Source organism: Microtus ochrogaster, linkage group LG5, assembly GCF_000317375.1.
Source record: "Microtus ochrogaster isolate Prairie Vole_2 linkage group LG5, MicOch1.0, whole genome shotgun sequence".
In the NCBI taxonomy this organism is placed as follows: domain Eukaryota; kingdom Metazoa; phylum Chordata; class Mammalia; order Rodentia; family Cricetidae; genus Microtus; species Microtus ochrogaster.
The window spans coordinates 37,193,314-37,207,718 of record NC_022031.1 but is presented as its reverse complement, the minus strand read 5'-3'; the positions used below and the strand labels follow the sequence as shown (position 1 = coordinate 37,207,718).

General features: G+C 51.2%; 1 protein-coding gene across 1 annotated transcript in view; it reads left to right on the top strand.

Moving 5' to 3' along the window:
* The first annotated feature begins 5,927 nt into the window (after positions 1-5,927).
* Positions 5,928-14,405, top strand: part of Aqp7 (aquaporin 7) — a 13,767-nt gene continuing 5,289 nt past the window's right edge. Inside the window, exons 1-3 of the mRNA XM_005362000.2 lie at positions 5,928-6,053; positions 7,113-7,187; positions 9,259-9,376. Coding sequence (XP_005362057.1) covers positions 7,162-7,187; positions 9,259-9,376 — 144 coding nt within the window. The 5' untranslated portion in view covers positions 5,928-6,053; positions 7,113-7,161. The remainder of the gene's footprint in view (positions 6,054-7,112; positions 7,188-9,258; positions 9,377-14,405) is intronic.

Here is a 14,405-nt window from a genome sequence, read left to right as displayed (position 1 = left end):
CTGTCCTGGAACTAGCTCTGTAGACCAGGCTGGTCTCGAACTCACAGAGATCCGCCTGCCTCTGCCTCCCGAGTAGAGATATGATCTTGCTCAGGTTAGCCTGGAACGTACTGTATAACTTAGGTTCGTCTTCAGACTCATGGCTATCCCCCTGCCTCAGCCACATAACTATTTAAATTATAGACATGATTTACCATGCAAATATTTTTGTATTGTTTTTCCAGTGCTGGGGCTTGATCCCTCCCACACCCTCACTCCTCTCTCTCTCTGTCTCTCTGTCTCTCTCTCTGTCTCTCTCTCTCTGTCTCTCTCTCTGTCTCTCTCTCTCTTTTTCTTTCTTGAGATAGTATCTTCTCTGTGTTGCCTTGGCTGCCCTGAAGCTCACCATGTAGACCAGGCTGGCCTCAAACTCACAGAGATCCACCTGCTTCTTCCAAGCACTGGGATTAAAGGCGTGCACTGTCATGCCTGGTTATTGCTGGGGCTTGGTCCTAGGGCCTCACGCTTGTTAGGCAATCGGCACTCAGCTACGTCCTCAGCAAACGGCACCTTTCTAAAAGACAGACGGCGTGGCTAAGGGCACATCAGAAGACTGCCCTGTGGAACTCTGTGCTGTACAACTCATCTCCAGCTGCTTCTCGGCCCCCCACCATGTCAGCTCTGGACCTCCTGGTCTGTTGTTGTGCTCGCAAGTCTATTCCCATCACCAAGCAGGAAGGGCCCATCCCCTCTGGCCCTGATCCATAGTTAGGTGGAGGGGCAGACGGTGCAGCTGGGACCCAAATCCAAGTCAGCTGCAAGACAATCACACGGTCTTCACACAGAGCAGAGGGAGGGGCTGGACTTGACAAATAAAAATAGGGTGGTCAGTTAGAGAATTTCAGGGGCATGGGGCTGAAGAGGTGGCTCACTGGGTAAAGACCCTAACTGCCAAGACTGATGCCTGAGTTCAAGTCCCAGGACCCACATGGTGGAAGGAAGGAACCAGCTCCTGTGGGTCTGGGTCGGCCTCTGACCTCCACCTGCACCCCCACTCCCTTCCCTTCGGGAATGGTGACACATGACTTTTAGGGAGGGACAGGAGAATGTCTGGGAGTTTGAAACTACCTTGGTCTACATAGTGACTTCCCAGCCAGCCAGAGCAACACAGTGAGGTCCTATCTCAACACAACACAACACACACACACACACACACACACACACCCCAAAACCCAAACCAATCAACTAAACAAGCAAGCAAAATAACCCAAACCACCACACACACAATAAATAAAATAAAATGCAGTTAAAAAACAAGAATTTCAGCCGGGCGGTGGAGGCTGTTTGGTTGGAAGCGTCACCTCAGCTCCCTGGCACCCCGTTTTTCCAAGGAGTCTGGAATGTTTTGTTGGAAGTGTCACATCAGCTCCTCTCCATTTCAAGACCTCCCTCCTCTGCGAGTCACCTCAGTCCAAACTCCACCTCCGAGAATGGCCACCACGGTGACCCCTCCCCAGAGAGGGTCAAGACCACTCCCACAGGCTATTTAAACTGCCCCCCAGAGACTGAACACATGGTCTTTCCTGTTCTCTGTGGTCTCCCCGGTTCTCCTTTCTCCTCCGGAGGGCCAAGGGGAGCGCTGGCATCCAATAAACCTGGGCTTCTTCTGATTTGGTCTGATTTGAATTATTGCGTTGGCGGAGAGGTTTGTTGGGCTGAAAAAAATTAACAGTGGCACATGCTTTTAATCTCAGCACTTGGGAGGCAGACACAGGTGGATCTCTCTGAGTTTGGGGCCAGCCTGTTCTACCAGAGCTAGTTCCAGGACAGGCTCCAAAGCCACAGAGAAACCCTGTCTTGAAAAAAACAAAAACAAAACAACAAAAACAAACAAACAAACAAACAAAACCCAAGAATTTCAGGGGTTGTAGCTCAGTATTAGAGCATTGTTTTCGTTTATGACTTTTTACTTTTGGTTTTTTGGTTAGCAACAATATTGCCTCAGATAAACCTCATTGGTTATGATACTGCCATTCTGCAAAGCTTGTCTGTGCTTTTTACCTTTTTTTTTTGGTTTTTGTTTTTTGGTTTTTCGAGACAGGGTTTCTCTGTGGCTTTGGAGCCTGTCCTGGAACTAGCTCCTTGTAGACCAGGCTGGTCTCGAACTCACAGAGATCCGCCTGCCTCTGCCTCCCAAGTGCTGGGATTAAAGGCTTGCGCCACCACCGCCCGGCTCTATTTTGGTTTTTTTGAGACAGAGTCTCCTTATATAGCCCTGACTTGTTCTGGAACTCACAATGTAGATCAGGCTGACCTCAGACTCACAGGGATCCATCTGCCTCTGCCAACTAAGTGCTGAGATTAAAGGTGTGGCTACCATGCCCTGCTTGATTATTTGGGCTCTAAAAAATTTACATTTTAAGTTTTCGGTATACATCTGCAGAGGTCAGAAGGCAACCTGTGGGAGTCAGTTTTCTCCTGCCACGGTCTGAGTCCTGGGATGGAACTCAGGGACTCGGGCTTGTGCTCGGCCATCCCACCGTCCGTTGTTCTGTTTATCTTTTAGTGTTCATTTTATTTTATGTGTGTGTGTGTTTGCCTGCATGTGTATGTACATCTCGTGGTGCCCACACAGGCCAGAAGAGGTCGTCAGATCCCTGGACCTGGAGTCACTGTTGTTACCTACTATACTGGTGACTGGAACTGGGGTCCCCTGGAAGAGCAACAGCCTCTGTGTCTGGCCTCTGTTTTTGTTGTCTCGAGGCAGAATCTTGTCTTGCTATACAGACCTGGCTGGCCCGGTACTTGTTACGTAGCTCAGCCTGGCTTCAAATTTGTGATCCTCCTGCCTCAGCTTCACCAGTGCTGGGATTAAAGGTGGCATTACACACCAAGTAAAGATCTGGGTTTAATTCCTGGTGCACAAACACACACACACACACACACACACACACACACACACACACACACACACACTATTCAGAGAAACAATGGGAAGCTTTCTCCTTTTTTTTTACTATAAATATATCCTAAACATTGCAAATACTGTTTTTCTGAAGCTTTTTAAACGAAGCTCACATTTAACTGTTTTGCATTTTGTGTGGTAACCCTACTTGGAGCCTACTCTTGGGAGAAAGGGCGTGCCCTCTCTGTCCCCAATTATCTGATTGATCCTATCCAGGCTAGTGTGATTCATCTTTCTGATCCGTAATTCCCTCTGCTCCTGGTGCCTTAGCTGCCTCTCTTCTCTCCTCCATGGAACTGTCTTGTCTCCTAGCTTCCAGGGATTTGGCAAGAAGACCACCTTCCACCCTAGGCAATGCTCTGCAAACACAATACTTCACTGGCCCCTCCGCAACTCAATGCTGCTACCAGCTGGCTCCACAGCCTCTGGGCAGCCCAGTGCCTAGCTTGTCACCTCCCTACCACCACCTATTCCTTCTTAGTCACCCCCTGTATCCACAGTCCTGGCCTTCCTCCTAGTAACCCTGAGCCATCTGGGCTGTTAGCCCCCGCTCATTCTTTGACTGGACTCTCCCCTGGAATTTGCTGGAAGCCCAGCACCTCAAGGGTGTAGTAAAGAGGCTTCACTCTGCTCCTTTAGAGGCTGCCTGGCCTTTGGGATACAGTCAAAGCCTTTCGTGGTAACCCCACCCCAGTCTCCCCGCTCTGTAAACCACTCTCCAATCCAGACTAGATTTTCACAATCCTGTGAGGTTTCAAACAGCTTTAACAGGGATTCTCTTCCTCTGTGGCTGAAGAGTGGAGGATTCAGCTTCCTTCCATGCTGCCTTTTCTGGAAGACTCTTGCCTCTCTAGACTTGATACTAGTTCTGCCGATTACCATGAATTCTAAGTTTCATTTGCTTGCCTGTGAGACAGATGGGGCTGTCTCCACCTTGGTTCCCACATCCAGCTAAGTAAATTGCCCCTTGGCCTGACCCTAACGTAGATCCTAGTCCTACTGTCGTGCTCTGGCTTCATGGGAAACTGTGGTTTGATGTATTGTATGAGAGAAGAATCTATTTTTTTTAATTTATTTATTTGACTCAGAGTTTCTCTGCGTTGCCCAGGCTATCCTCAACCTCAGAACTTCTGACCCAAGCCTTCCAAGTGCAGGGATTATAGGTGTGCACCACCACACCCTGTTCCATGGCTCCCTCACCCCTTTTTTCCCTCCAAGAGGAGCTCTCTCTCTCTCTCTCTCTCTCTCTCTCTCTCTCTCTCTCTCTCTCTCTGTGTGTGTGTGTGTGTGTGTGTGTGTGTGTATGTAACCCAACCCTGTCCTACTTGTCCTGGTACTCACCCTGGAGACCAGACTGGCCTCGAACTCATGGGATTAAAGGGGCGTGCCGCCACGCCCAGCGCATAGCTCACTCTTAACCTTTCCTCATCTCTGATCCAACAGCACACATAGGGCAGGGGTGAAGGCAGGTGTCCCTCTTTTCAGGGGACAGCTCTGCCTTCCTTGAAGAAAGGCAGCAATCTGAGCCCACTTAGGGTCTGCTAGGGAGTGAAGCAGAACCTTTGGCCTCTGGGGCTGCAGTCCTGAGCTGCTGGGAGAGTTATGTTGGGTTTGAGGATACAGGCATGCTGTGCAGGTTCTAGACAAGGCCTGGTCTTTGGCGCCCTCTAGAGGACAGAATTTGCTCCCTCTTTCCACAAACCCCTTCTTCCATATCCACTCTTTTTTTTTCTTCTCTTTCTTTTTTCCCTCCCTCCTTCCTTCCCTCCCTCCCTCCCTCCCTCCCTCCTTTCCTTCTTTTTTGGTTTATTGAGATAGGGTTTCTCTGTGTATCTCTTGCTGTCCTGGAACTCACTCTGTAGACCAGGCTGGCTTCCAACTCACAGAGATCCACCTGCCTCTGCCTTCCAAGCGCTGGGATTAAAGGCTTGCGCTACCACCACCCAGGCCCCATACAAGACCTTTGGGCAACCACATCCTGTGGGTCTCCGGGGTTTTCTGCCCACTGCCTGCCTCTCCAGTATCAAGCACCCCCCTCATGCTTCAGTCCTACAGCCCTTGCTGACATGTTCATGCCAGCCTGTTCTTCTAGACCCGTCCAGGCCCCCAATCCAGAGGACCTCTTTGTTTATTTATGTCTTTCTTTCTTTCTTTCTTTCTTTCTTTCTTTCTTTCTTTCTTTCTCTCTCTCTCTCTCTCTTTCTTTCTTTCTTTCTTTTATACACATGAATGCTCTATTGACTTTATTCCAGGATAGGGTATCAGATCCCACTGCAGATGTTCGGGGGCCACCGTGTGGTTGGCTGGGAACTAAACTCAGGACCTCTGGAAGAACAGCCAGTGCTCTTAACCTCTGAGGCTGGGGCAGCTTGGTTTCTCTCATGGAGCTCCAGGCGTGTCTTTCCTAAGAGCAGCAGTAGTGTCTGGAAGATAGATCCTGGGATGGGTCCCCCAGGAAACCAGGTCTGGACTTTCCACTCCCCTCCCAGATAGGGGACCCCTGAGGACAAAGCCTGATTTCTCTTACTCTCCTTCAGGTTGAGGGCTCTTTGAGGATTGACCCAGAATTGCTTCCCCCACCCTTCCTCCTCTCTGTTGATTTCTGGAAACTTCTACCTACAGCCCTCATCTGCATGGCTTTCTCTACATCCTGAAATACAGGAGCCTCTGCGCACTTCCACAGGCTATACCTCTGGGTCTGGTCGTAGAGATAAGCCAGACACTTGGCTTATAGGACTGGCCTTTCCTCTGGGACTATGACCCAGAACTCCTGCCTGGAATTCCATTCTGACCTCACAAGGGCTGCCTCAGAACCCAATCCCCACAGTGCTGTTGGCAAGCACAGGGATGCTATTTTGGGCACTGTGTATGGACTTAGCTTAAGTGGCATGAGCCAAACCCCTGCCCTACTGACCTCTTCCCTGGAGGAGCACAACAGGCCTCAGGGCCACCCTGGGCAGGGATAAGAGGCAGACTCTAACTGAGCACTTAAAGACGACAGAACTCCAGCCGCAGCTTGAGCCTGCCTCAGCGATGGAGGGACAGAATCTAGACCAGTTTTGACATTAGCAGAAGGGGCCCAGACAGAGGCAGAGTGAGTGGGCTGCAGGTAGGCTGGGATGCGGTGGGACAAGCCCAGCAGGGACCACATAGGGGTGACTGTGGGATTGTTGGGAAAGAAAGTTCATCAGGAGTTAAAGTGTGACTTTCTGTTTTGGTTCAGCCCCATGTGGCTGTGTGACACAGACAGACCAGCTGTAACTTGGTTCTTGGGAGGGTGTGCTGCGCTGTTCCTGGTGGGGGGAAGAGGGAGCAGCTGAGGATCCAGTCCTGAAGACGGCAGGAGGGAAGCAGTCAGAGATGGGTCCATTGCTAACTTCTGCTCTAGAGTGGTCCTCAGAGGCTGGGTCAGGACTAGGGTTTCTGCCATTAGAGTTAAGTATCTAAATTGATGCGGGGGTGGGGTGGGGTGGGGTGGTGGTGCACGCCTTTAATCCCAGCACTCAGGAGGCAGAGGTAGATGGATCTCTGAGAATTAGAGGACAGCCTGGTCTACTACAGAGTGAGTTCCAGGACAGGCTCCAAAGCTACACAGAGAAACTCCTTCTTGAAAAATAAAAAAATTCTCTATATATTATATATAATATACAAATAATATATAATATATAAAAATATATAATATACAAATATAATTTGCATTTATTATTTGTATATTATGTATTATTTGTATATATTATTTGTATATTATATATATAAATTGACGCTTCATCCAGAGAAAATTGGGTAGAGCCTGGCTGAGGGCAACTCAAGAGTTACCTTGATGGTATGAGAGATGGATGGGATACAGGCTAAGTTTTAGGAAAGGTGGGAGGGCAGACTTTGGGCATTACATCATCCAAAGCTAGAGATGTCAGACTTGGGAAGACAAGGAGGACCTCTGAAGAGCCTGGTCTTGAGGTCCAAGGTCCTGAGACAGCGTGGGTAGAGGGGGGTGAGACACAGGACCCCTAGCAAGTGATTGAGGCAGAACTTCCTTCTCCCTCCCTCTACCCCCTCCCTCAGCTTCCTTGGGTTTGGGGGAATAACACTGGCAAGAGCTGCCTAGTGGCTTCTTCCCTGGGAAACTGAGGTCTGGTGGGAATGTGGGGTTAAGTTCCGTGTCCCTCAGTCCTAGGTTCCACTGATTCCACAGCATCTAAAAACCAGAAAGACATCCGATGTCTCAGACAGTCCAGCCGAGGCGGTAAGCATCCTCATCCCCCACTCCAGTCCGTCCTTGACCATAGCACCTCGGCTGTATCCCAGTCCTGTCTTCAGCATCTCCCTCAGAGCAGCTGCTCTCCTGGGCCCCCTCTTTCCCACCTACCCAGTAGCCCCTGACCCAGCCCACCTTTCTCTGATGTCCCATGGCACAGCCAAGAGCAGGTCCCTGGGCTTAGGGGAAGCTAGGAAGCTCAAGATGAGGATCCAGGATTGGTGAACAAGTTCTGACTCTCCCGAACGGCACTTAGCTGAACCAAATTCATCACTTTTTTGACTCGGGTACAGCTCTCTTGGGGTGAAATAAAAGCCAGGTCTTTGCACTGGCCGCTGCTAGGTTCCCTTTACCACCTCGTCCTCTGCCCCAAGCCTCGCTCTCCTCCTCGCTCTCCAGGCTTCACTGTGGCCCCTTTGCTTTCTGTCCACCTGCTCGGGCTCCTGCAGCAACTGTTCCTTCTTCCCGAAGCTCCCTCCGCACACTTAACCCCACGGTCACTCATTTCCGACGAGGCTTCTCAGTAAGGCTCCCCGTGCCGACCCCGCTTTCAGCCACACTCCTTGGGCAGACCCTGCATTCCCAGGCCCCCTTCCTCTGGTTTTCAGGTCTCTGTAGGACTTGTTACTCACTCCGGCAAGCACGCATGCTCATTCCGTTCCTTGCTATGGGAGCGCGATGTTTGTGCAGTGTCCTCTCTCGGACTCACAGACCCAGCAGCCCCTGCGCTGCTCTCTCAGCCATGTCCCCCCTGCTTGGCTTTAGACTCCCTTCATAAGACCTGTAGAGGCCGGGCGGTGGTGGCGCACGCCTTTAATCCCAGCACTAGGGAGGCAGGGGCAGGCGGATCTCTGTGAGTTCGAGACCAGCCTGGTCTACAAGAGCTAGTTCCAGGACAGGCTCCAAAACCACAGAGAAACCCTGTCTCGAAAAACAAAAACAAAAAACAAAACAAAACAAAAGACCTGTTGGGGTCCCAGGTAAAAAGAACCTTCTCCATGCCCCCCTCTTCTTCCTGTGGCCTCGGTTCAGTAACGGTGCCCTCTCCCTCACCCCCAGCCAGAAGTCGAGGCCATGTCCTTAATGTTTCCCTATCCATAATGGCTCACATCTACTCACCGATACCCTAAAATAGACTTTTGAGTCTACCACTACCCTCTTTTTCCAAGGCCGGCCTAACCACGTCTGCCTCATTTCTCTTCATCTTCCAGACCCAGCACCTCCCCACATGCCAGCCCTGTGCCCTCCTAACAGACACGGGTGCCTGGAACTCACTGTTCATCTAGCTGTCTCTCCAACAGAGGTTTTACTGAACAAGCGATTGTCAAGCGTCAGGCACTTTAGGAAGCTTGGGTGTTCATCTGGTTAAGAACAAGATGTAGATCACCTGGTTCTCATCCATTCAGCCAATATTTACTGCCCACCTGTGGGCCTGGCACTGAGGGTACACGGGGCAGTAAGACTCTGCCCCCTCCCACACCCCGTCCATTCCGCCTCAAACATCTCCGTGCTGGCCTGGTTGCAGAGCCCAGTGCCGTTGCTGAACCCCTCCCCCATCTTCTGAAGAGCCCTGGATTTGTTTTTCAGGCTTCAGTGCTGTTGCTAGAGACTAGCATCAGACTCTGCCATATCTCGTGTGCTCTGCAGAGCGCCCCACTGCTCCTAAACCCTGGCTTGTGGCCCCCAGCTCTGACTCCTGCAAAGAGACAGACACAGTCAAGCTCTATTTCCCGTCTGCTCCCCCACCCCATCAATGCAGACTGCACTTTCAGCTCCCGGTCCATCCTCTTTGCTAAGGGGCCACATTTTGGTCCACCCCTCCTACCTGCTCCGTCTGGGGCTGAGGGAGGAAGAGGACTGGCTGGCTCATCCTTCCTCTCCATGTCCCTATGGTTCTCAGGTATCTCTCCTCCCAGCTCTTTCTACTGCCCTGGGCAGGAGGAGAAGGTACATGGGGAGAGGCTACCAGGTTACCCATTAACTCAGCCATGAGCTGAAGGGCCGATGGGCAGAAGGCAGACTTGACTGTTTCGTTCGTTGACTTGGCCTGCTGCTTCAGGTCCACCCAGAACGCCGCAATGGCCCCAAGGCCCGTGCTCAGGAACATCCAGGAGGTGCTGCAGAAAGAGATGGTGCGGGAGTTCCTGGCCGAGACCATGAGCACCTATGTCATGATGGTGAGTGGGGGCGGGCAGCAAAGGCAGCTCTCTAACCTGTCCACCCCAGGGGTCATATCAGTCCTTCCCCTGCCTCTGCGCTGGGAGCTTGGGAGAGAAGCAGAGGACAGTCGAGAGGCCTTTCCCATCATCGAGTCTTTTGGGGACAGAAAAGGACTCATGACGGACCAGGATAGATGGATGAGGGGGAGAGATCATCTATAGTGATGAGATGGAGAGGCAAGGCATGGGTGTGTGTGTCTGCAGTGCCAGCAGTTGGGAGGCGGAGGCACAAGGACTGGGGCAAATTTGAGGCTAGCCTGGTATACATAGCAAGTTCTAAGCTGGCCAGGGTTACACTGCAAGGAAGTGTCTCCAAACAAAAACAAAACAAAACGCAGCGAATCAACAAGTCAAACAAGAGAAAGTGGGGAGAGATCTGGGTAGGGTGGAGCTCACCTGTGGGGTGAGGTTGAGGTAGGGCAGTGGGAGCTGGAGTCCTTTTTGTCTTGTTGCTACATGGCAAGTTCAAGACCAGTCTTGGGCTACACAGTGAAAGATGGGGAGACCTTTGAGAATTGGGAAATTAGGGAGGCCAACAAGCAGGGGAATGAAGAGAAGGCTAGATGGCTGAGCAGGTTGAGGGGCTTGATGCGCACGTCTGATTGATGACCCGAGTTCAGTCCCTGGAGCTAAGTAAGGTAAAGACGGGAGGAGAACAGGGGCGCCATAGGATTATTCTCTGACCTCCACATGCGCACTGGGTGTGCGTTCCCCGCGGCTGTCACACGCGCACACAGACACTTTTTAAAAAATAGTCAGATGTTACGGTCGTGTTTGGATTTCAGGAGGCAACTGTGGGAAGGAGCCAGTCATCAGGCTGGTGTCATTATGAAGGACGGAGGGTGGGTGGTGGCAGAGCCAGGGATGGGGAAGAAGGCAGACGGAGGGTCAGAGATGATGGGCCATTCTGGAGCAGAGTCCCGGCACAGGCCCAGAGGAGAAGTTAATTTGGATGGAGAAGAGATGTCGTGGAGAGACTCAGGAGGTCGCTAGAGGAGGGGGTTCTGGTGCTCACGGATGCGGCAGAGGATGAGGTAAAGTTCACTATGGAGGATGGTTATAAAATTATTCAGAATTAACGACAGGGGAGTGGCTCAGGACACGTAGGCTCTTCTCCGAACCCCGACCATCCACAGCTGGCCCGAGTAGGTCGCTCCCTGGCTCCAAGCCTGAAGTCCCAGTTTCCTAGTGTGCAAACTCAGGTCCTGGGTTCGGGAGCTGGGTCTGAGTTCCATGCGCATTTACCTGTTAGAGAGTTAGAGTCTCTGCTGGTAAATGCGCACACTAGCATCCAGCCGGCAGGCAGACGTACATGGAGGAGGCCAAGTACTAGCACCCAGTACAGAGAGTTGGTTCCTTGTTATTTGTTATTGTTATTTTGCCTTTTGCAGATTTAATTTTGATTTTACACACACGTGTGTGGGTCATGTATGCCAGTGCAAGTGTCTGTGGAGACCTGAAAGGAGGGTTGGATCTCCTGTGAGCTGCCATGTGGGTGCTGAGAACTGAACCCGGGTCCTCTGAAGAGCAGGCAGCATTCTTAACCACTGAGCCATCTCTCCAGCCTGGACTTAAAAATTAAAAACAGTCTTAAAAAATTGTTCATGCGTGCGTGTGCATGCGTGCATGCATGTGCGTGTGTGTGCATGCGCACGCACTAGGTTCTCTGTTCTATTGACAGGCTTCTCCTCTCCTCTCTGAATCCCTCACCTCCATCCCTACCTTCCTTGGCTCCTGAGCTGTGGAGAGGACAGCCATGTCCCTCCTTAACCCAGGGCGAAGTAATTCATTCATGACCAAACATTCCAGTCCTATGAAGGCTGTTAAACCTTGGAATGTGGGAGGCTAGCAGGTGCCTAGGGGAAGCAAGGACTGCCCAGGGCTTGACACATGCCCACATCTGCTTGCTTTTTTTTATTTCTTTTGGCAGTATGGGGCTGGGGGTCAAACCCGGAAGCTGTACATGTGACAAGTGCTCTATCGTGTGTCACGAGTTTCGCCCCTAGTCCTTCCTTTTGAATTTTTTAAATTAAATTTTTTCCTTTGGTGTGTTTGCGTCTTTCTATTTTGTGTGGGTGCAAACATGCCACAGTGAGGGCTGGAAGGCTGGAGGAGAGCTCATGGGAGTGGGTTCTCTGCTCTGTGGGTCCTGGGGATCAAACTCCAGTTGCCAGGCTTGGCAACAAGTGAAAAACAACAACTGTTTTTCCTTTGAAAATTTTGTTTGTTTATCTAAAACAGGATATTTCTGGGTAGCCTCAACTCCTGCCCAACCTCCCGAGTGTTGGGATTAAGGGTGTCTACCACCGTGCTAGGCTTCCTCTCGCTTTTATTTTATCAGAGAGCAGATCCTGAGGGGCCATGAGAAGACCTGTCTCAAGAACAAACAGCAAAGCCAAGGCTTTGACGTGAGGCCTTGTCCCTTCCTGCATCTCCCAGCCTCTTACCAAGCACTAGGATGCTAAGCCCCTCCCCAAAGCTTTGCAATGGCCTGTGAGATAGGAGCTATTACTATCATTTTAGACAGGGTCTCTCCACGTAGCCCTGGCTGTCCTGGAATTCACTGTATAGACCGGACTGGCTTCAGACTCACAAAAGTCCACCTGCCTCTGTCCACTGAGAGCTGGGGACTAAGAGGGTGTGCCATCATGTCCAGTCTGAGATAGGTACTGTTGTCACCCCATTGTACAGATGGGGAAATTAAGGTTCTACGAGACAAAGTCATCTGCCAAAGTCTAAATCAAATCCAGGCGAGGGTGATGTCTTGATCCTTCATCACTCAGCTCTGAGATGGCAGGCTTGCTAGGGGCTTGGCTAGCTAACCCTCCTCCAGCTGGGGCAAGGCACTTGCTTTTAGTCTCTGGGAAGTTCAAGGACACGTTGGGGGGCTTCAGGCCCCATCTGCTCAATGGGAGCGGAAGCGTTCGCTCCCCTGATTTTCTGTGAGGGGTGAGGAACACTTTAGAAGAACTTTGGGAGGACAGTGTGCCGTTGTTATTTTTAGCTCCTTGTCTTGTGTCAAGAAGTGGGGGCTTTTTGGTTATAGGAAGCTCAGTGAATCACCAGGGTAAAGGTTGTGCCAAAAAAGGCCAATGTGACCTTGGGCCCTATTTTCTGCAGCGGGGACGAGGTTGTTGTTCTGAGAGTTGGCTTCCTGACTGTTGCTGGCACTCTGGTGGACTGGGTACATTCACTGACAGGGAGAGGAGGGGCTGGAGCCATCAGGGCCCTGGAAACCTGGCTGTCCCTGTGAGTTACAGAGCAAGGATTGCAAACTCCCATGCCTCGGACTGCCTGAAGGGGGCAAAGTGCTTTTGCCACCTTATATAAGGGTCCTTGTATCAGGGTGTAGCCACTGACACAAGGGTCCAGCTCTCAGTTGACATGGAGAGTGGCATGAAGGCTATTATTCCTGGATTGTGTCATTTTCCAAGGGCAGCTGAAATTCCCTAATTCAACTCTCCACACAAAACCTGTGTGCGGGGTGGATGCAGACACGCATTGCTGCTGGGTTCACACCCCATGAAGCTCTTTCGGGCATTCATCTTCATTAGCAAGTGGTTTGGAAGCCAGATGTGGTGGCACATGCATATAATCCCAGAACTCCAGGAACGGAGGCAGGAGGATTGCCATAGCCGTGAGCAGGCCTGTCTCAAGAACGAACAACAAAGTCAATGGCTTTGACGTGAGACAGAGGAAGTAGGACCTTCGGTCTAAAGGCCTTCCTTGCTTGCCCAGGCCTTGTTACCTCCTGCTTCTCCCAGCCTGTCAGCCTGGGACTGGCCTCCTTCCTGTTTTCTCCTGCTGCCTTTTCTCCTGGACTGGCCAGGCCATCTTGGGGCTCCCCTGCACCTGTCCTGGGCTCCTGCAGGACTCAGGGAGCCCCTCAACTGCCTCTCTCTGCTTTTGTGGTTGTTTCATTTTCTCCCCTAAGGTTGGTTGGTTTGTTGCATTTAAAATTATGTTCAAATGTATGCATGTGTGCATGCACATGTGTGCATGTTGACCAGTATATATATGCATGGGAGTTCAGGTGCCCACAGAGGCATCAGATTCCCCTGAAGATGGGGTTGCAGGCAGTTGTGAGCCACCTGACATGGGAACTCAGAACTGACCTCAGGTCCTTTGCAAGAGCAGTGTGTACTCTTAGCCACTAATCTTTCCAGAGTTTTTTGTTTGTTTGTTTTAGACAGAGTCTCACTATGTAGTCCAGGCTAACCTCAAATTTGGGATTACAGGCATGTACTACTATGCCCAAGTGGCTTGCTTTTTTAAAAAAATAATTTCTCATTGTGGTGGTGTGCGTATGCACATGGAGACCAAGGACTCATGCTGGGAATCATCACCCTTCTGTCTTACTGAGACAGGGTCAGGGTCTCTCAATCAAACCTAGACGTTGCTGATGTGGCTACTCTTGCTGGCCAGTCACTCTGGAGATAATCCCTGCCCTTGCCTTCTGAGGTTGGAATTACCGGTGGGCCACCACATTCAAGTGGGTTTCTGGGGATTCAAACTCTGGTCCTCGCACTTGGATGGCATGTGCTTTAACTGCTGAGCTGACCTCTCTCCCTAACTCCCTCCCTCTTTTTTAGAGACAAGGTCTCACTACATTTACAGCTCCGGACCCTAGCTGGCCTGGAAGATACCGTGCAGAACATTTAGGACAAACCCTCTGCCTCTGGAGTGCGGGGACCACAGGTGGCCTTCACCACACTAGGCCTGGCTCTTCCCAGCTGTGCCCCCACTCTTAAGACTGCTTGATTCCCCCACTCACCAGAGATCATCAGGCAGCCCCCGTACCCAGCTCCTCCCATCCTGTGCCTCTCACCTCCCCTCAGCTAGAATAGATGGCTTCCTTCCAGGAACCTCTCAACCTCTGCACCAGTCACCCACCCAGACTCTCTCTCTCTCTCTCTCTCTCTCTCTCTCTCTCTCTCTCTCTCTCTCTCTCTCTGTCTGTCTCTCGACAGGGTTTCTCTGTAGCTTT